At 45.6% G+C, this 22803-nt stretch overlaps 1 protein-coding gene across 1 annotated transcript; it reads right to left on the bottom strand.

Annotated features, from left to right (window-relative positions):
• Positions 1–7935: 7935 nt before the first annotated feature.
• Positions 7936–22346, bottom strand: LOC146195908 (techylectin-5A-like). Its single transcript, XM_084597951.1, has 6 exons — positions 21893–22346; positions 15595–15776; positions 14383–14525; positions 11209–11314; positions 9765–9932; positions 7936–9568 (listed from the first exon to the last, which is right to left on the bottom strand). The coding sequence occupies exons 2-6, from the start codon at positions 15767–15769 to the stop codon at positions 9291–9293; spliced, it is 870 nt and encodes a 289-aa protein (XP_084454077.1). The 5' UTR covers positions 15770–15776; positions 21893–22346; the 3' UTR covers positions 7936–9290.
• Between the last annotated feature and the right edge of the window lie 457 nt (positions 22347–22803).

Raw genomic sequence — 22803 nt, 5'->3', positions numbered from 1 at the left:
AATTGACACTGGTGCTGAAATTGCGCTAATGAACGCAAAGCTTTGTAGTTGTTAAAGAAAATCAAGACGCCAATTGCAGGACATTCGCTGAGAAGAGCCAGCGCTCAGCAAATCAAGCCTTTAGCAACGTGCACCACTAGAGTGCAGTCCAGAATTAGCTTTCTACAATTGAGTTCGTCGTGCTGCCAAGTTGCTCACACGCTGTTATATTAGGCTGCAATTTCCTGTCGCCTCACGCCGCTATAATCGATTGTGCTCGCACTTAAGTCGAGTTTCCCGCGCTGCCCGAGCCGGTGCCAGACAACACTCCTTCTAGTCTATGCGCTAAAGCCCTCCGGCCGCCGAAGACATCTATATTCCTCCCTCTTTTTCTCTGCTTGTAAATATCGCTTGTGGCTCTGTATGCGACCAAACTGTCCTCTTCACGGCAGCATATACATTTATGTGCCGAAAGTACCTTCCGTTGGCCTATCCTTTGCTCACCATTTCTGCTGGCTTCCCTGCGCTCTGGCTATGTAACACTTTTGCCTACCCCACTGCTTTGCGCCACGGTGAATGTCTCGGGAGCATTCAACCCATCGCATCTCTTTTCTGTGAAGAGACTGCCGACGCGCCGCACCTCATCATGATTGCGCTCAGCCCTCCATTTCTTGTACCCGCTCCCTCTTCCACAGACCTGTTCGACCACTTCACCGACGCCAGTCATCCTTCGCATCAGTGAACGAAACTACCTGCCATATACTTCATCTGTTCAGCACCTCTTTCGACTCCTATAAATATTCCCTAAGCCAATGTTCAACTGCCACTCATCGAGTCGACATCGGAGCCCACGCATCACTGCAACAGCCGCCCTATATATGTGTCTCCAACTGGGCGCCAGATTATTGAAGAACAAGTAGACCAGATGCTCCAGATCGGCGTCATTCAGCCCTCAAACAGCCCTTGGTCTTCGCCTGTTGTGCTCGTTAAAAAGATGGCTTTATTTGCTTCTGTGTAGATTACTGCTGACTTAATAAGATTGCAAAGAAAGGCGTCTACCCTATTCCGCACTTCGAAGACAGGCTGGACTGTTTGCAAGAAGCTGAATTTGTTTCCATCCTAGATTTACGTTCCGTGTACTGTCAGGTATCGACAGAAACCGCCGACCGCCCTAAAACCGCCTTTGTTACTCTCGACACCCTGTACGAATTTACTGATACGCCTTTCAGTCTTTGCAATGCTCCAACGACAATTGAGAGAATAATGGACACCATTTTGCGTGGATTGAAATGATAATCTTGTATCGGCCATCTCGATGTCATCATCGTCTTTTCTCCTGACTTCGACACATCTCTAGCGTCTGAAGCGCGTCTTGACCTGCCTTTCTGATGCCAATTTGCAGCTCAACTTCAAAAAAAATGTTTTGCCGCCCATCGACTAACCATTATAGGGCACGTTGTTTTCAAGGAAGGGATTTCTCCATACCCGGCCACACTTCGTACGGTCGCTTCCTTTCCCAAGCCGAGATACATGAAATATATGCGCAGCTTCCTAAGCCTGTGCCTCCACTTTCAATAGTTCATTCGAAACTTTGCCCTACATTTCTGCCCCTTTTGACACAGATTCTTTCGGGCAGTTTCGACTTTTCGCTCCGGTCAATGACATATGCGACAACAGCTTCAATACGTTGCGCCGCATACTGACGACCCCGCCCGTCCTGCAACACTACGACCCGACGGCTCCTAGTGAAGTCCACACAGGTGCCAGTGGTGTCGGTCTCGGTTCTGTACTCGCTCAGCGGAAGTCTGGTTTTGCTGAATACGTCGTCACCTATGCAAGCCGAAGGCTCAAGAAAGTGGAGCCAAATTACTCGAGTACTGAAAAAGAGTGTTTGGCTATAGTTTAGGCTCTAACCAAATTCCGCCTTACCGTTATGGCCGCCTTTTTGAAGTTGTGACGTACCGCCATGAACTGTGCTGGCTTTCCTCCCTGAAAGACTCATCCGGCCGTCTTGACAGATGGGCTGTTCGTCTACAGGAATTTAATTTCCATGTAATCTACCGCTCTCATTGCAAAGCATCAAGACGTCGATGCCTTTTCTCGCTGCTCCGTTCCACCTGACCTGCCAGCCTTTCCACCTTGGACTCCTCCACGACGCCACATCACATCAGTAGCATGCCTTCTATGCAGCGGAGAGAACCCTAGGTAACTTCTCTTATCAATCTCCTCTCCGATCCATCAGCTGCTTCTCCATCACGTACGCTTCGCCGCCAAGCATCACATTTCGCCATTCGTAACAACCTTTATTGTCGCCCCAACCACAGTGCCGATGGCCGCAAATGGTTATTAGTCATTCCCCGCCACCTACGCTCGCAAGTCTGGTACTACTTCCACGCTGACCCACAATGCGGTCATGCGGGAGTGTTCAAGACGTACCATCGGCTACACTTACGATAGTATACTGGAGGTGCACGCACAACTTCGTCCTCAACTACGTTCGCTCATGCCTCTCCTGTCGACACTCAAGTCCTCCCCCCTCATCGTTCCGCTCGCGAGTTGCAGCCGTTACCTTGCTTACGACACCCCTTTGATCGCGTCGGTATTGATATATACGAATTACGTCCGTACACTGCCGCTGAAACCTTTGTGCCATCGTCGCGCTTGACCGCCTGACGAGGTATGTAGAAACCGCTGCCCTTCCATCTGCCACAGCGTCAGATGTAGCCTCATTCATTTGGCAGCTATTCGTCCTTCGCCACGGCGCACCTCATGACCTACTCAGTGACAGAGGACGCGTCTGTTTACCTAATGTTGTTAAAGCTCTATTGAACAAGTGCCACATAATTCATCGAACCTGCACCGCCTATCATCCGCAGACTAACGGGCTCGCTGAACACTTTAACCTTACCCTTGGCGACATGCTTTCTAAGTACGTCTCTTCCAACCCCTCTAACTGGGATCTCATCCTTCCATATGTGACGTACACATACAATACCGCTATACAGTCAACTACTAGTTTCTCTCCGTTCTTCCTTCATTACTGCCATCACCCTTCTGCTCTACAAGACACCATTCTTCGTTATCAACCAAACGCATCTAAGAATAACCCTGCTTCTGAAGCTGCCCGACACGCAGAAGAATGTCGACAAATTATCCGGTCTCTCACGACTGAAACCCAGTCCCACCAATAATCCCGCCGCAACAGCCGTCATACAACACCGCAATTCTTATCTGGCAGCCTAGCGTGGCTCTGGATTCCTTCATGTACTCCCTGACTATCCTCTAAATTTATTTCGAAGTATCATGGCCCCTATCGTGTCCTGGAGCGCATCTCTCTTTCAATTACAGTGTGGAACCCTTGACGTCCTTACATGATCTCCGCCCACGCGGCAGCGAGAATTTCCACGCCCAGCGCCTTAATAAATACTACGACCCTGCCATCTTGATACGCCGTAAGTCGCCAGGATGGCTCCTTTTCTCCCCAGGGGCCCTTGCACTGATGAAGATGTACTGGCAAGGATGAAGAAGAAAATTCCGCGTGCTGTATTCAGATGTATCGCTATCGGTGTGTGTGCTTGACCTGCCTGTACGCGGACTGTTCCTGCAATACTTCTCGAGTCCCAGTACCTGTGATATACCCCCATCCTATACGTTGTTTCAGTATCCTAGCTTTTCTCTAGACATGCAGAAGCAGGAAAGTGTAAACTGCATCTCCTCCATCGTCATTGGCTGTGGGGCACAGTTGCTCTCTCGTGACTGTGCAAAGCTTACCTTGAGAGTCACCTCTCTGCTCACATCATGCGCGTACAGTCTCCCAGGTCAAATGAGAAAGAAGGCTCCGCTGCCTGTGAAAGTTTCGTGCGAAATAAAACCTATCCAAGCGGATCAAACAGCCATACCTTCCCTCGCGGCACAAACCAAAATTTCAATAATTGCAAATTTTTGTGCATTAAATGAATATCTTGCACACTATAAAATGCTTACAAAGTATTATAAAGTGGGTAATAAAAATACACTAACACATTTCTATTGTTTTCCTGCAGACGTTATGCGCTCGGCGAAAGGACGAAGTGAAAAAATGCACGTAAAGTGTTTTCACGGGAGCCGTACTGTGTCGGCTGCCAGCAAAACCAATGAAACGACAACCAATTAATAATAGCCCCAGACTCCCTCTAATATAAACTAATGGAATTGGAAGGTTTATAGTGGTTGAATTTCATCTTTTGGGAGCCTTAGTTCATTCATTCATCACAGCACTGGAGAAAGCTCAGTTTCGCCACATTGGGGGCATCCTGAATGTCACACTTATAGTTTCTTGTGCTTAGACGAATCGTTTAAATAGCTGTGCTTTGTGCTTTGCACGTGGCGATGTTCACCAATCAAAAATGTTGGCACGTCACGAAATTTTGCCGCTCATTCGCATTCGGTTTAGCCAAACTTTTTGCACCGCCCAACTACATACCGTCCTATCAAGCACGTGCAAGCACAGTGAAAGCTACTGGTGATATCGCGTGCCCACTGAGCTGCTATACATGGTTCCTAACCCACACAGTTTAAAAATTCGGCCAGTCTACCTCCTGTAATAATCTTCTAGCGAAAACAAAATTAACTTAATATTCACTGCACCAAGCTTCTACTTGCTGCTTTATCAGAAGACTTGCAGCCGGTTTTGCGGGGTTAGCCTTGAAACCCTTGCGACATGATTATCTTTTCCAATCTGTCCACGCTGGTGGGCTTCGTTTAGCCAAATTTTCCGGGCGGATTATCGTTGATCTTTTTATGCTTTCGTTAGATATTACCCCCATGAAATTTCACGCGTCATCGCCTTCTCGCGTTTCGTTTTCTTTTTTTTCTTTTTTTTTCAGCAGAGTGATTATTTTCAGTGTCGCGACAGTGTTTGTATTAGGACTTGATTTTAGCGTTTTTGCATCCTACTTGCATGTCATTGTACTTAGGATAACCAGAACAAGAGATTTCGGGTGCGAGAAATCTTGCTTCCACCGTTCACCGAGACTTCTTTTTTTTTTTCTTTTCTACAAAGTATACGAAGACATTGCTCGTCAAGAGATGCCTTCAGAAAAGGGGCATTTGTGTATCATCCGTACACGGCCACCTTTTCTGATGTTCCTGAAGCAAATGTGTTACATTGCTTTATCATTTCTAAACACGTAGTTTCGTTCTGGAATGTGCAGCAATAGACTGTGAAAAACAAACGCTTGACTTCTACGAGACCGTAATTTACTGGAGCGCCTTATGTTGATGAACCCTTTGATTCTTCTTTTTCTTATTTGGATGTATGGCTTACGGGAAACTAAATTGATGAACCGACTTTGTGAATCTGTTTTCTCGACGAAATCGGGCAAAATGATTTTTCATCTCAGGGAAGTGTACGGATTGACAGGGTAAAAAGGAGTTGCACGCCCTCTAGATGGAACAACCTTCTAGTGTTCTGTTTCATTGTCACCTCCTTAAAGAGCGGGAGGGGGGAGGGGGTATTTGATGCCGTTTACTAATACTTTCTAAAGTTTTACAACTTAGTAGGGCATTATTCTTCTGTGATAAATGTAATGCTACCTTATGTACAAAACCTATTGTTTCATTGTGGGCAATACGATAATACTGCATTTGGGAAGGGGGAAAAAAGGGGCAGGGGGAGTTGCTGCGATGTCCGAATTGTTTATATCAGCTGCTAGAGGAGCTAATCCATTCGCTTTGCAATTGGTTTTATCCCCACACGAACGTATATGTGTGTTAAGATTTTTTTTTTTCTGTGTCGCTCAACCAATCACTTGAGGAAAGCTTCGAGCTTCGGCTGATTTTACGGCATCGGAGTTTCCAATGAATCAAAATATCCGCACTGGCAGGTGCGTAGACCACAGGCATCACTACCCGACTGCATGCGGACGATTTCATTGGTTACGTAGTAGATCATCCGTCACACTAAACACTTACATTTAGCTAGAACGTCGTACGAGTGTGGAAATGTGTCAAAACCTACCAGAGAGCATTTCTGTGACCTAATTTATGTAGGCTGTCGATTAATGCGTTTTTGTTTTTACGCCTAGAGCTATTTCTGGCCCCACAGCAGCGTCCTGCATACGAGGTAATGCCCACTAGTTAAGTAAAAATGATGTCAGACATGACATCTTGTGTGATGTCAAGTTTATTTTGTCAATCCGCACCAGGGCAGCGCTGCCGCATATGCATAAAGAGGCAGCGCGAATAGACAAGGACGAGCACAGGACACCAAGACTTCTGTTCGTCCTTGACTTTTCGCGCAGCCTCTTACTTGTTATGCATTCTGACCAACAAGCCCGAACCAAAACTCGGTCGCAAATGGTTCGGTCATGCGACATGTTACATTGCACCTGACGACACGCTTCATCGGCTAATCCTTGTTTCCAGCAGGGCTTGGAGGGCTCCTTGTGAAGATAACGTCGCAAACAGAAGCGGAAGACGCCCCGCCGTGTTGGTGCAGTGCCCAAGGATTCGGGATCGAATCCCGGCCGCGGCGGCCGCTTTCCGATGGAGGCGGAGAGCAAGGCGTCCGTACGCTGCGCGGTGTCAGTGTATGTTAAAAAAAACCCAGGTGGCCAAAATTTATGCAGCTCTCCACTACGGCTTCTCCCATAGCCTCAGTCGCTTTGGGACGTTAAATCGCGCCAACCAGGCCACGAACTAGAAGCAGGAGACATCGGTCTCAGCTGGACAATGATGTTGGCTGGTAATGATCTGGTGTCGTGAGAGGGTGCAAACAACGAATGTAAGAATGAGAATTGTACCAATCTAATTGAGTGTTCATGCCTCGTGTGCCATATGCACTGTGGCTCTCACTGTGTTCTGCTATTTACCACCAATAAATGGTTACTTTCATGGACTTTGCTCTGAGAGTCTGCAACCTATCAGGTTGAACTGAAACACATTCGTAATTCTTGTTCACGATTTTTTCATCCAATCCTGAAGCTTTCGTTGCAAAAGCGCTTGAAGAGGAAATGAGTTTCTGCCTGTATTAGTGGTGTCATACAGATGGTTTATCTCCGATACCGTTGAGGATTATATGTGAGCGAAAACTCTCTCGGGGCGATCCCATTTATTGTGAGAAAGCCGGAAACGATTACTGCAGCAACACTGATGCAGATTAAGACTGATATGTAGATAAGGTGAAGCAGTTATCACTTTGTTGATGCTTCTGCACGTCGCTTCCCATGTCCGAGCAGTTCTAAACAAGACACATACTGCTACCAGCTGCTAGAGCGGTATATAGGGTTGTCTTTGTTTCTCGCAATTTAAGCTGATAGCTTATACCAAGACGCGACTTGCTTCTTCTTTCAGTACAACAATATGTCCTTCATTTAAATGATAATTCGTCCTCGTGGCAGCGATACAGGTATCAATTAAAAGCGAAATTATGACTAATTTGCACACCAACGGCTGCCGCCACGACTTTTCAGTGCTTCTTATTATCGCTCGAGTGATATCTCCTGGATAAAGGGTTTCACTGCGTAACTCTTAAGACGCTGCAGGTTATCTCTTCTCACCCTCATATGTCCCTCACCAATGCATTTCACGTTTTCGTATTCCCCTAAGATAATCTTACCTGTTCTTTTTTTTTGTTGTTGTTGTTGTTGTTCTCCAATTCACGCTGCTTTCTCATCCAGCAGCATGCACAGTTCATTAGTTCTTATGCCATTTTCATCACACGTGGCGGGACAAGTGGTCAGACACTAAGTAGCTGCGATTCCCGATTTCTAATATGGCCTTTAATTGGTGGCTAATGTATTTTTGTTGCTTTTCTTTTAACAACCATATGGTCATTCACCTGATCAAAGCAGGACACATTGGCTTTACTAAAATGCTGTACGCATGTCTTTCCATAGGCAACAAGAGCGTCCCCTAATCAACAGTATAGATTAGAAACACAAGCGACTTGCTATTTCGAAAGAAAGGCCCACAATATAATCTCTGCACACTTTTTTATTGTGTACTGGGGGAACAGGAAAAAGCGTAGCGCGGTTCGCAGTCAGCGTCAAACAAGCATTGAACACTAAACAATATGAAGGAGAAAAAAAATGACGTAACGGTGAAGAAAAACAAAAATATTAACATGGCAATGCAAAAGCCTGAGCAAAAAACTATTGTGACTATTAACTTACTGAAACACATAGAAAAATACTTGGAAACATTTGGGACATGTATACGTTAACTTGAGTCGATAGGGCACCGCGTTCGAAACATCAAGAGGAAAAGTGATACTTTTATAATGGTAGCAAGGGCAAAAAAAAAAACTAAAAAAGTTGTTGTCGCCATTAGTGGCCCATTTAGAACGCCAATACGTTAGAACGAATAACATGCGCCTCGCTATGCTACAATTGATTTCCAAATAGCGACCATAATTTCTAAATTCATACAGATGTCGCAAGCATCGGCTGATGGTCAGCAATAATTTTTCCGCTGCAAAAAAATGGCATATCCAGAATGACAAGTAAAATCAATTTTACTGAGAATTATAATTGGATATAGCTTTCCTCGGTGTTTCCTAATGTGAGCAATCATGATCATGAATGGAGATCCTTTGCTGTCACTTACTTTTATCAGAGCTGGAAGCCCCTCTATGGCAACCGAAGACTGAGGCAGCGGTGGCATACCTTTTCTTTTCAATTGCTCTCTTTCCTAATACCACCAATAAAAGTAAGGATTAGCGAAAAGGGAAGCTTGGTACTGGTTATCCGTGCTGACACATGCTTTAGACCTAATGCGGACGTCACTAATCATAGACTCAACATCTCGCAGTGTTTCCGACTCCGACGGTTAGGCTTCCGTCAGGGCGTATTTGGAGATCGCTGGGCACAGAACTACGGTTATCTAAATTGCTTTCCGGCTCCACTTACTTCAAATTTCCTTCATAAAACGTATTTCAGAGAAGCTATGAAGTGTCTAGACAGTCTTCCTGTCAGCACGCTATAGCATGCAACTGAAAGCATCTTCAGTTGTTCTCTGGGCAGTTGGCGCAAAAAGGAACATGCGTGAACTGTAATTTTTATATTTTGTTTGCTTTGCGCCTCCACGTCTCGCGTCTCTTCACTTTAAAAATTTCCTTGGGCAGTTTCTGCACGCACGCAAACGCATGTAAGCGGGCAGATATGTAACAGTGCGGCCACCCGCAACAGTTCAACTGTCACCGCCTTCTTCATTGTATTTCGTAGCTAGAGATGAAAGTATGTGCAGTGGGAGGGACGCTCACAAAAGCTTTGTGCAATGCAAGAAAGTAGAGATCAGTGGCTTTTGTGGCTAACCTCAAGCGACTCTTAAGGTTAGGTGCGCGCCGTGCTTAATGGTCGGATCATCATACGGACATTCGGAAAAGAGTAGTAGTGCAACGCGTTCGTGGATCCACGTAGACTCCACTCAATGCCGTCGGCGAAGCTCTCATGAGGGCCATTCAGGTTGAGGCCGTTCAAATTGGCCGAATGGCACTGGTTGTACCACCAAGCGCCGCGGAATGTGGACGCACAGTTCTGGGGCCACATGTCGTTGTCGCGGTCGTGAGTAGAGAAGTTCTGGCCGTTCGACGTTGCCATAGAATCCCAGCCTGCAACAGGACGCAAGCAGAAGCAAAAGAACATGAATAAAGCAAGGCAGGGTGCGTTTTAAGGAAACTGTTTAGGAGCAAAGGGAGACCCAGTGTAACCTCGCCCTTACGCTATCAACATCTAGCATGTCTATCGGGAGTGTATGAGTAATGAATCCGTCGCCCCGTGATTTAGGCGTTTTTTTTTTTCACTCACCTTCTGGCCCGAGGAACCTGCCCAGCTGTATCCTGTAGAGGTCTTTCTCTGGAGCTACCTGAACGGTCTCGTAGTCGAGTGCCGTACTGTCATCTGTGTTGTTGCTGAGCATCACTCGAAGGGTCATCGGCTGACCACTGGAAGTCAGCGCGCTAAGGGCATCGTTGCCTGCAACGGACAGTGGCAGCGGCAAACTTTTACCCAGCTTTAAAAATAAGCATATCGTACACCTGGCTGGTTCAATAAAACAAGCCTACACCTCCATCAGCGAAATGCTGTTTAGTTAATTACGCCACTTGTGAAAATGTTTTTTTTTTTTTGGTTAAATGCACCAGGAAGATTTTTAGGGGTGTATAGCATTGTACAAATGACGCTTTGTGTGAGAGATGTAGTTGTAGTCTCAATTTTTTTTTTTTCGGCAGAAGTCGCCATTTCTAGACAGCAAGAAAACCTTAAGCAGAAATCAAAGCCTTTGAGGTTTAGAAGTACCATACGACATCGCGTTCCGCGCTCACGATTCCATTAATGTCCCTTGATCCTGAAAGTAACGACACCCTCATCTGCATCCCCGGATTCCTCCTCTCGCACTGCACAAGGCCCGTTTTGTTTTGTTTTTTGTTTTTTTTTTTTTTTGTTTTGTTTATGCTGGCCTCTTGGCCGGTCATTCGGCCGTTCGATGTGCGCGCTGCCGACAGCATACTTTGTAGGCCAGGTACGCTGGCGAATTCTAGGGAAGACAGCCAGCCAGTCAGCAAACGCCTCCGTGTAAAAGCAACAACAGAAAAGCTGGCACCTCTTTTACGCTTCTGTGAATAAGGTCAGAGGAGCCAATCAGCGCTAAGGAATGTGCCAACTTGATGGGCTAGAAAGCACAAAGCGCGACGGTAGGCGCTATGGTGTTCACAGAATGTCCGTATTTTCCAAAATCAATGCGCATTAAATGTCGCGCGTGATTATAACACTGTCAACCGTAACGTGGCAGTGCACTCCTATATTCGCGCATGCTGCGCTGCCCAAGACCAAGCTTTGCACTGCTGCTAGTAGCGCCGGTGCGCGGGAAAGCTTGCAGTTCCTCAAGCATATGTATGCTGCGAAATGCATCTGCTGTATGCCTTTTGGCGCAATAGAAACACATGCACATAGTTGGTAATAACGCTTCTAATCAACAGCAAAGGACAGCAACCTAAACGCAAGATAATCAACAGGTAATCGGCAGTTCGCTTCGCCCCTTTTCGACACTTGGCTATAATATTCCCTCAGTTGTTTTGCTTCGGATATATTGAACGTTTAGAGGGTAGTCAACGAAACGGCAACAAGAGGAAAATGCGTTTGCTGCTTTTTAAGAGATATACGAAATAAATTCTTGTCTATTGCGCCAAAATCATGGCGTTCTGTCCAAGCTACGATTCCTAATTTCAGTAACATTTCTGCAGAAAAGTCTTACCAATCCAGTATTCCTCAGCAGGATCTCCGAAGCCACGGGCGTACTCGGTCCAGTTGCGATAGAAGTGGTACACTCTGTTGCCGAACTGGCCTCGCCTCTGGATGACCTACATGAATGACGAACGCAGACCGGTTAAGCTGTTTGCGTCAGGTTATTGACACAAAACTGATGTCACGCTACGTGACGCTATATTTAACAGACGTATCACATGGTCATTCAACTGCAAAATACGAAAAGGTAGCTGTATTTTCTTCTGTGGTCCTTCGTGAATGCATTCTTTCTTAGATACAACTTTTAATTACAAGGCAACTGTTGAACACTATTAGATAATGTTTTGTACAGATTGATTAATATAGTCGAAGCGTCCAATACGTATCAAATATTGTGTTGAAAGCGTGTGATGTTATTGCACTCATTACTCGTTAAGTGCGCTGTAACAAACCAATAGGCTGTGTTTTTAGCAGCAAGTAACTGAAACTGCAAATGTCCCGAGGGCATTTTTTGGGTATATAGATTTGTATAAGGATATTTTACATGCAAACGAAGTGCATTCGTAATGAACTCCTCGTTTAGAAAATACGCTCGTTGAAAATATCTGGGTATATGCCCGCCTATTAAAGCCATCTCATGTACCGGCCAGCTTTACTGTGACGATGAATCGTAAATTATTGTCTAGAAATTCGTGGCCTTGGCTTACTGCGTGCAGCTTCCACAATGCATTATTTGTGTCATTTCGATTGGAGGAGTATTTTTCAACAGATACATTAGCTCCTGTCTCTTAAACGTCATTATTTTGAACAAGCTATCTTTATTTACCTCATTGTCAGTTACACTGTGCTGATCTCAAAGCCATTTGCCAATTAATATTCGCAAAAATTCTACGGGACAACAGTACATGCAAAATAGCGTTAGTACCCCTTGGACATAAACGAACACGAGCTTCGTTCCCTGTGGATGCCGTAATGGCTGTTTGTGTGGCAGAAAGCATGGCCGTCAGTGACCCGACGGAAATTACAATTTTTCCTGCGATACGGACGTACACATATTCTAATAATCACAACTTTCCAAGCACGTACATTGCACTGCTACGCTCACATAATATACAAAAGAAACCTTACAGGAAGAAACGCATTTGAGTAAACCATCTGGCGAACAGCAAAGAGTGACATATAAGACAGCAAACTTGTACAAAGAAGGAAATGAAAATACAAAAGGAAAGCAATTATCCCTCAGCAATCTGCTGAAAGCGAAAAAGAAGCAATAAAACACAAACATCTGCCAGCAGTTCATAGACTCCTTCATAGCAGAAGCTCAAGTGTCCAATGAGCAGTTTAAAAATAAGTTGTTCATGTTGGTCGAAATCGCAATGTCACCTATGAAAGAGTATCCCTCGAAACCTCATCTTTTTTAACACACTACTACGACAACTGTTACATACGGTGAACACTGGGTCACTAAAGAGGTGAATATTTATTAATAGCTTGCCCTGTGAAGCATATCCGTACACTTCGAAATGTCACTTTCCAAACCAATGTTATCTAAAACGCAAGCATGTTTCGCTCCCATCGAAAGTAAATATATTATGAAATGAATACATTTGTACGCACCGTAACAACTATGAGCTATGAAGCAGCTGCCGTACAACGCTCGGGGTTAGATTCTAAAGCGCGAGGCCCTCATGTCGGCCCCGAGACCTCACTAGCCGTGGGTTTGGGCTTTTGCCAGGAAAGAGATGACATTTTTCTGCAGCTGGCTAATATAAATAGTGTTTTTCTCTTTATGTTACCATGTCTAGCAAACCATCCATCAAAAATCAGCCGTCCAATCCCAGCATCGGCGGCTGCTTATCGATGAAGGCGAAAGGAAATGCACACGTGTGCTGTGCGATGTCAGAGCACGTTAAAGAATCCCAGGTGATCAAAATTTCCGGAGTCCTCCACTACGACGTCTCTCATAGCCTGAGTTGCTTTGGGACGTTAAACCCCTAAAACCAACCAACCAACCATACTCGCTATCAATCGAAATGCAGCAATTACGACCAATGATTAAAGAGATTTTCATTAACCACGTTACAGTAGCGAATATTTTCCGATCTGATGTTAATATCTGATATATTATGGCCTTTGCGATTTATTTGGCTTCATGAGATATTTCCAGTGTATTTTTCCCTGTAAAATTGATAACATCCATATCCTCTTTTTTATTCCGTGCCAATGTTATAGATGATTCTGATATATTTGTTTACATTTGCTTTGTATACTTCTTTGTGTTCACAGTAATACGAATTTCGTTCATACATTTCTTGATATTTCTATTTTGCCCGATGAACTCTTTTCTGTGCACTACTATTACCTCTTTTGTTTTGCCCCCTTACTTTTGAATTTTAAGCTATATACTCACTCACAGGAGGTCCCACTGACGATTATTATCTAGGGACCTCCATCTGTAGAGTTTTATTGAGGTGTTGTAATAATACCGCATGAAAACAAATGAAAAATCAATCAACCCATCAGTCAACCTAGTTTCCCTTAGCTCCGCAACAGAACATCATTACTATCAAAACTGTTTTAACTCATGAATCACATTAACCACCTATACGAGGCAATTTTCGGGCTGAAATTTGGCACCATTCAAAATATATTGTAATATCCCCACCACTAGTAAAGAGGCTCCACCATGTGCTGGCCTGACAAGGTTATGTGTGTGTGTGTGTGTGTGTGTGCGTGTGTGTGTGTGTGTGTGTGTGTGTGTGTGTGTGTGTGTGCGTGTGCGTGTGCGTGTGTGTGTGTGTGTGTGTGTGTGTGTGTGTGTGTGTGTGTGTGTGTGTGTGTGTGTGTGTGTGTGTGTGTGTGTGTGTGTGTGTGTGTGTGTGTGTGTGTGTGTGTGTGTGTGTGTGTGTGTGTGTGTGTGTGTGTGTGTGTGTGTGTGTGTGTGTGTGTGTGTGTGTGTGTGTGTGTGTGTTGATTGCATGTGTAAGAAGTTCGCAGAAGTCAAGCGGATGCAGTAAGCACAGAACCCGGTTAATTGGAGGAATATGGGAGAGGCCTTAGCTCTGCAGTGGGTATAGTCCGGATGATGATGATGATGATGATGATGATGATGATGATGATGTACAAAACGAGACTCACAAATGACAAAGAGGAAAGCTCTACGTTTCGCTGAAAACTGCCTCACCGTCCAGCCTCCGCCATCGGTGTCCATGTCGCAGTAGACGCTCTGTCCGGACGGTCCAGCTGCTTTGTGGAACACTGTGTACACTCCACTGGCCCGTTGGCCAGCGCCAAGCAGATCAGTGCAGTGACGAGGAAGAATTGTGGCTGCGGACACGGAAAGGAAACAACGTCACTCATATATGACCACACTGAATTTAACAGTGCAGTTTTCGGTGAGGAAAGAATCATGCGGACAAGAGCAAATCTACCCACGAGTGCTAATGCGGGTAAATAGAAATTACAGCGGCAGATTAAACATTTCTTATTCTGAGTTCCTCCTTTGCCGTTTCGTTGATTTATACGTACGCGTAAAGTCCATTACGGAAGCTATATCTGCATAGCCCTTCGTTGCCCTTCAAAATATTAATCTTGGGCTTAGTGAATGCTTTAGAATCATAACAGCGCACAAAATGGCTCCAGACAAGAATTGTTTAAAAATGACGTAAAAAAAAAAACAAAATTGCAACTGTCTCAGTATTTACCTTCTCGTTTTCCCCTTCGACTTGCATCTCCAGCCGAACTCGCAAAGACGCGCCACCCATCATGGCACCACCGCATTTCGTGTTTCTTATCGGTTTCATCTGCTACACAAGACACAAACCGCCTCGATAACAGTCGCCCTTTTGTTATCAAACGCGCTCTCTCCACTCGTTTGCCTTTCCTTTGCGCAACCCAATTTTACTTTCCTGCGTCATGACAGAGACCAACCAACTACACATGTAAAGTCTCTTAAGAGAACAGGTTAGTCAGAATCCAGCGAGTGGAAACAGCAGGTGAAGGAGACAACGAGTGAGCTTGCTTCCCGATCTAGCATTTCTATATGATTACTACAAAAACTTTTCGCCATGTCGCAGGGAGGTTCATCTTTATACTCGATTTGACGTTTTTGACGCGAAGTTTAAGAGATTCTTAACTATCGCTCGGGCTTTTAAACTCCAAAAGAGACAAGCAAGCTCCATACGAAGGAATACAACATAGTTTGAGTGCAAAACTGGTGATCGTTTTATTCAGGGCAAGGCCACAGTGATAGACAGGTTACAAGCGAGCGATTCACGTTAATAAAAAAAAAACGTTTCAGCGCCACGATGTACAGTTAACGCCACTGTACGCGTTCACAATGTGCACTCTGCACGCTACTTAGCGTCATCGATGCCGAAAGGATCAATCAGGTTACTCTTGAGGCTGGCCAGTATCTCGGTCAGCTCGCGTGCCCGTTGCTCGGCCTGCTCGATGGAAGGGCGGACGTCTGTCACTGCAAGCGCTGCTGAGACGGTTGCCATGGCGATAGCGTACAGCAGGACGAAGCCAGCGATCATGGTCAACCTCTGGCGGAGATGCCCGGCGGCCATCTCGAAGCTGAAATGAACGAAGACAAAACAGTCGTGAAGGCTTACATCAGTGCTCTTCATTTTGATTTAGGTTTGGTTTGGTTTGGTTTGGTTTATGGGGTTTTATGCCCTAGAGCAACTAAAGCTATGATAAGCGCCACAGTCGAGGCCTTCGCAAATGTGGACCACCTAGGGTTATTTAACGTGCACCGGCATCGCGCGCCACACGGGCGCCTTGCTTTTCGCGTACACCGAAAAACAGCCGCCGCGGCCTGGATTCGGTCCTGCATCCTTGGGTACAGTAGCCAAGCGCCCTAATCAATGAGCCACCAAGGTGCAGCACTCTAATTCAGGTATTCTGCATTTTGCTTACACCTATCCAAAGTTCATAAGAGAAACTACGCCGCCCTAAATGATGAATAAACTATACATGTTCTGACTAGTAGGTGTATCTTTTTCGCAAGGGCTTTTTCATGCTTTTCTAATGGCGGGCGTTCTTCGGTTCTCCAGCTAGATTAGAAGACTTGCGATCATCCGCATCTCCTGTACATTGTGACGTGTGTGTGGCGCCTTCTTTTTATAAGCTGTTTACTGCAATGCATAGTTTACTCCTACTGTCACGGCAGATTACACCACCGCAAATTTTCTACCTTGATATGCGCGGTGGCTGAGGGACGCATCACATAGAGAGCCAGAGAAGCCGGAGCTGAGGCAGTTGATTCCGCCAACTGCCCCGTCTTCACTGTCGTTGACCATCGATAGACCCCAACAGAGCTTACTTTGATTCTGATCCCGCTGTTGTAAAGCTAGTGCGCGCACAGTGTCTCATATCGGCGCAACACATTCGCGAAGTTCATCTTTTGAGCCAGGCACAAATAATTGTTCAAATCCCAGAACATCTGCGCTATGAACACTGTCGCGCTCCCTGGTGGCTTGAATGCATAGCAGCCTTTCGCTCCAATCGCTTCAAACGCTCAAACCAACAAATAACGACAGAAACGCAGCACTTATTTTGCTGTACTCTTGTTGCCTTCCTGACCATTCGACTAAATGTTTCAAGTTCTTATCAATATAAATAGGTCGTCGATGTGGCCCAGCTCCCAGGGAGAATTTCAAGGAACTGTTAACTGGACCCTTTCACCGTCCGATATCTTCTTCATAGGCCAATAACATCTATTTTCGGAGTAGTGCCTTCGCAATCTTTAATTTAGAACTACAAGGGATCGTATGCACGAAAAGATTCAATATTGCGTGGAACTGCTAGGGTTTGACGACGCCCAGATTTAAACATTTATCAGCGTCGTTCTCAAACAAGATGCCAGAGGTCGTTAGAGCACATTATCCACGCCAGACACAACACCAAACTTGGGGGAAACCATCTGGCCATCCGAAACCTTAGGCTTAGGGAGAACCGTTACAACTTGACACTTTGCGCAAGGCAATTGGATTTCCCCTCAGCGTGTGCGAGGGAGGTTTGGAAAACGTGAGACAGGCATGGCTGTCATAAATGATTTATCCGAAAAGAATAACTACAGCATGAGCCCGTGCCCTTACTGGCGAGGCAAAGGCGGCTCAGCAAAGCAGCCACGTTCCGCTTATACTGCCGCATTTATATATACGTCGGCTTTTTTTTGCTGTTCAGAATTCCTCTCCGAGCAGGAGAAACGAGCACTGAATTTTTCTTTCGCCCCTATTTGGCAAAGGTATAAATTGAAACACTCCAGCTCAGCGCATTTCCTTAGTCACCTTCGGCAGCACGAAGAGGGCAGCAAGTTGGGAAAATAACATTACTCAAATCCTTCAACCAGCACGCTTCAAAGCGGTTTGCAGGTATCAGGATGTTCGGCCGTTTCGGTGTTGAAAAATAAAAACAACAATACTGCTTTAAAAGGACTGTCTTCTATAGGCTAAAATGGTTGCAGAAAAGAGGGTGGAGGGAGAGAGAGAAATGAACGCTGCAATAGTACATGAAAAGGGTGGAAGTTAGGACCAGTTGAAAGGTCCATAGTTTAGGTGCGTCGACCACTGTCAAGCCTATTCTTTGACTTTTTGTCGGCACACCCAACATCTCCATGATGTTTAATAAATTGAATTGAACTGGTGCCTAACCATAGAAAATCGACACACAGAAGAGGGACGTACAGGACGAGGCACTTCGGCCTGTCTTTTTGTCTTCTCTGTATTTGTTCGGTTGTGCATCGACAGCGCGGACCCTTATACCCACTGGCCCAAATGTTCACTGTTTTGCAATGCGCTTCTTGTTCGACGGGCTCCTTTTAACCTTCTGACCTGAAGCACTTCGTCCTGTCCTTGCTTTCTCTGCGTGTTCGCGCCCACTGAGTAGCAGATAAATGGGCAAGACAATATGCGAGCGATAAACGCACATAGTTGAACAAATACTGACAAGACGCTTTGTCTTCCGCTGCTCCTTAAACCTTACTCCTGACAAGGTAGCCAACACCCCTGGGATACAGTACAGTCTAACGGAACCGATTTTCAAATTCATTTTCGTGGCAGCAATTGCTCGTGAAAAAGTGTCGTGATTACTATACAACTAACCATGCCTGCTCTGCACACCCCTCGTGCAAGCCTGCAACCAGCCTCGTGCTCTTCCGAAGTAGATGTGTTTCTTACAGATCTGTTAACCTGTTATAACGCTTCTAGCAAGACGAGGTTCGGCAGACAGCTTGCACTACACCTCTGTCGCATATTACTTGGCTGTATGCCATTGAGGTATCAAGCAACGTGCCAGCGATGTGCGCAATACGCTAAGTCAACAAGACTGGTGGTCTTTCGCCAAAGACCCCAAGAGCAGTCTCAAATTGAGGACTAAGGCCGGCATGCATGTTTTTCCAGCTTGCGGGAGTCAAGGTTTTAAAATAATGGGTTTAACTAGGTAACGAGGGCAAAGCCAATAGAGCTCTGTTTGCGACCTCCAGAAAAAGCAGCTTGATCTGTGTTTTACACCAAACTTTTATTGAATTATTTTAATGCCTGTTACACAGTTAAAGCTGCGCGCGCGGTCACAGAGAGAAGTATGCAACACACCCAAATAAACCCAGCTAGCTTAAAGTGAGTCCTAATTATTATGAACCTGTTTTTCTTAAAGAAGCGCATTAATTGTCTGAACAACAGACTCAAGGAACACTGCATTATTGTACGGAATATTGTTCACAATATCGTTATTCATTGTCGTTATTGTGCTTATCATCTGCTGATCGACAAGTGTAAAGTTATAGCATGTGACAAAAATATGGTCACAAGAGGGATCATTCAGGCTTCAGAGATTGCGAAGCTAGGTTCGGCATACGTTCGCACACCGTCCATCGCCATAGTAAAGAACACACGTTTCTTGTATCCTCGTAGAATTTACTGTCTTGTGAATGATCAGAGTAGTCACGTTCTCCTGTGTATTTTGTTTCCTTTCTGGTTTATCAGAAGTGGCTATTTGTACCTAAACAGGAGCGCTTTGAATATAAAGAAATCAGTTGTTAGTCAGCGCTGTGTCTCGTCCCTTTCTCCCTCGTGTTCGTGCTGGCGCGCTGATTTTTTTTTTTTTTTTCCTAGAATGTCGTACCAACTCGTCCATCAGTCTACGCTATCAGGATCCCGGCCACTCATACGCGCAGATGGGGACTACCACAGAGCGAGATTTACTATACCAGGATAGTAAGGTAAATTGTAGCTGCCGCTTTTCTTCGTGCTGGGAGCAGCTGTCACCCAGCTGATGACTCCGAACGTGCTTCCCGTGATCAATATTGCCGTTTTCTTCTGTTCCTTGTTAAGCAACTGTCCTCTTTTGCATGCAGCCAACCTAACTGTACTTAATTACAGCACGACACACATTGGGCAAACCGCCAGGTATGGTATGGTAGTAATATATTGTAATATTTTCGCAGTACTGCACAAAGGGCATTTAGTAGCTAAATGTAAAGTCAAACTACTGTCAGAAATGCAGGCAACTTACGGCGAGATCAGCAGTTAACCATAAAGGTAAGATGGCTTATACATCAACGATCACACAGCCCCATTAAAAAGTCTTGGAGTGATCTTCAATTTTGTTGCTAAATAATTACGTCCGAATATGAGTGCGTTGCGTAATTAATTTTATAGGTTCGGAAGTATACGTATAACCTTATATTGCAGTTATACTTTTATTGCTAAATCATCCCACTTTTCACGTTTGTTCAACATAGGACTGCTACGACGACAGGCTCATAGATCATAAAATTTAGTCGACACGACACTCCGTGCATGGGCGTTAAAACTCCCATTCTAATTATCTCATATTAACCACGCGCTAACTTAATTTTACTCTGAGTAGCAATTTTTCATCACCTTACACTGGCAAGAATATTCGCTATCGTTCGCCAGTCTGGCATAAAGTAGCAGCACATATCCCTTATGACACCAGGTTTATTTTAGCAAAAAGTCTTCCTAAAATACTTCGTCGCAAAACGTAAACTGCTTCCTCCAGAATTGAAAAACTTCACTTCTACTTTCAATTTTACATGTGCCTTTCAAGCTCTGGTTTATGCACCATTTTCTTCCCCTGGGGAATCCTTTCCTAAACCATCTTTACTTGTGATCCGCTAACTCTCGCGCCGACATGGTAACGACACTGCGAAAGTGTCACCGCATTGAGAAACTATCGGTCTTCATCTATTCGCCTTGATTTCCACCTAGCGTTATTGTCGCCCCATCTCCCAGTCTTTCTGCTCAATATAAATGTTATGAGCTTCTCTAAGTCAGCCTGTGGGCTGATTCACATCGCATGCAGACATACCTATAGCGTTTACGAGCGTCGAACACGAAATCATAAAACATTTGCTGATTCGTACTCCCCCGCAGCCCTGTAAAGGCTATAGCGCATTAGAAGAGTGGATCTTTGGGCAAGTTGGTAATCGATTTGTCCGAAGATTTGTGCGAAAATGTATGCAGGATGAGGGAATGAAGACTTAGCAAGCGTCCATTTTCGCTTCCCTTGTCTTCGCTGGGCCTTTCTGCGAAAAGCTAAATTAACAGTTCCTCACATAATTTATCCAACGATCATGTAGTTGCCAGCAGTTAGCTGCAGAAACCGCTGATATCTCCAGCGTAATCATGCTATCCTCATAATTATAGAGCATAACGCCAAGCTTTCAACATACCGATCCTAAAACCACCTCTTGCAGCCTACTCGTGTTCGACAAACCACTCAACACTTTAACGACAGATATCGAGTGTCACCGTGTGCCTTAATCGGACAAGCTGCGGCGTCCTCGCAATCAGTCGACGCAATTGCCTGAAGGGCCCCTTTGAGAAGAATTTGCCACTTTCTTTTTCTTAAATTGCATCTGAATATAAAACATTATGCTTATCTGTAGGTTTCTTGTCGTTTCCGTTTAGTTATTCCCAGGTTATCCCAATTCTCAGCCGCCACTATCAGCGTCGAGGCAGCCTGCATATCGACAAAACTCTCTCTCTCTCTCTAACCTTACATTACTTGGTCTCTCTTCACGGCACGGCAATTTAAACATATTAAGCCAGAACAGAATTAAATTGCACCATCTGCGTTTTCTCTTGATGCCCCATAACTTTCTGACTAAGAAGCTTTGCGTGTTCAATGGCATTGATACATGCCATTTGTGCAGCTGCCGTAAATTGCAAATTATAGTTTCTATAGCTCCAAGGGAACACGAAGCATATTAGTTCAGTTTCGTCAACTTAATTAAGAGACTTAATTAAGAGCTGCAGGATGCGCAAGCTCTTTAACAATGCCTTCGTCCTGATATCTCAGCTTTTTGTTGTTTTTTCAAATTCCAATTTCATTTCTTCTGGTCACTAAGTAAAGGCATAATACTTTTCTAACATCGATTATGAAGCATCGCACTGCACTATCAACAAAGTTGTTGATTACATTACAATATCTCGCAGTCCGGAAGACTTTAAATAGGAAGTTTGGGTATTAGCCGCTGACATGAACACGCTAACATCACTAGAAATCAATGAATTGGTGCTCACTGCTGTAATTATTCTTAAGCAAGCAAAAACACGTGTGTCGCTCCCGCAGTCAAACTCGACAGTACCCCCGCCGTCGTAACCAAATTGTACCAACGTAACAACAACAGACACGTGTCTGGAGGCCGATAACAGCAAACTTACTCGGGGATGTGCTGCGCAGGACGTTGTCGTTTCGTCGCGATGTCAGTCTCGGCAGCGTCCGGGAAGCGACTGTCTCACACGGACGCCCAGGGAGGTTCTCGCACGAGCCGACCGTGCGCACCCCGCTTATAAGCGCGCAGGTGAGGTGCGATGACGGCGAGCGATACATGGCTGCACGGAAACCGCCAGTGCTCCGCCGGTTTAAGCACGTTCGTGTGTTTTTATTCTCAAATGCTGCTAATTTCGTGTCAGCATGGGAGGGCGCTGCCACCGAGCGCACCCGAGGGAGCAGAAAGGCCCCTGCTCTCCGAAAGAGAGTGTTCAAAGGCGCCGCACAATGTAACACACCCTTCCGCCGAGAGAGGGGTCTTAAAGGTAGTGGCCGACTCGGATTTAGTGTAAAACAACGCTCCACATGCTGGGATTGGATATGCTAAACTGCTGGTCAAACTTGCTGAATGCCTAGAGATGCGAGATACGCCAACCGCGACGACACGCGGAGATAGTGTGAAGCCGACTTCGATGCCGTCCGCCACTGGCGCAGTGATACGCGCGGCGTTTGAACCGACACCACCGGGACCCGAGAGTTGTCGCGGGCACCGAGAGAGCTTGCTCCGCACTCGACAAGATTTACCGACGAGCGCGCGCGCCTGTGACGCGACCGCACTCATCTTATTTCACCGCCCAGTCAGCGCGCGCGTACGTGTGGTGATGCGCTAGAGCGTGCGAACGCGCTTCCAGGCACACTGCCCCGGGCTTCGTTCCTTTTTCAAGGTCACCAGCAGGACCGCGCGTGTAGTCGGGGGGCAAAGTACTTTTAACCACTTCTGACTCGTTCTTTATTATTCGGAACATGGGATCTCGCGTGCTCTCCTTTAAGCCGGCCGCATAACTATCCGCTTCGCTGGGGT

Source organism: Amblyomma maculatum, chromosome 3 (assembly GCF_055883805.1).
Source record: "Amblyomma maculatum isolate TAMU_Amacu chromosome 3, ASM5588380v1, whole genome shotgun sequence".
NCBI classification, from domain to species: domain Eukaryota; kingdom Metazoa; phylum Arthropoda; class Arachnida; order Ixodida; family Ixodidae; genus Amblyomma; species Amblyomma maculatum.
This window is presented reverse-complemented; position numbering and strand designations above follow the sequence as displayed.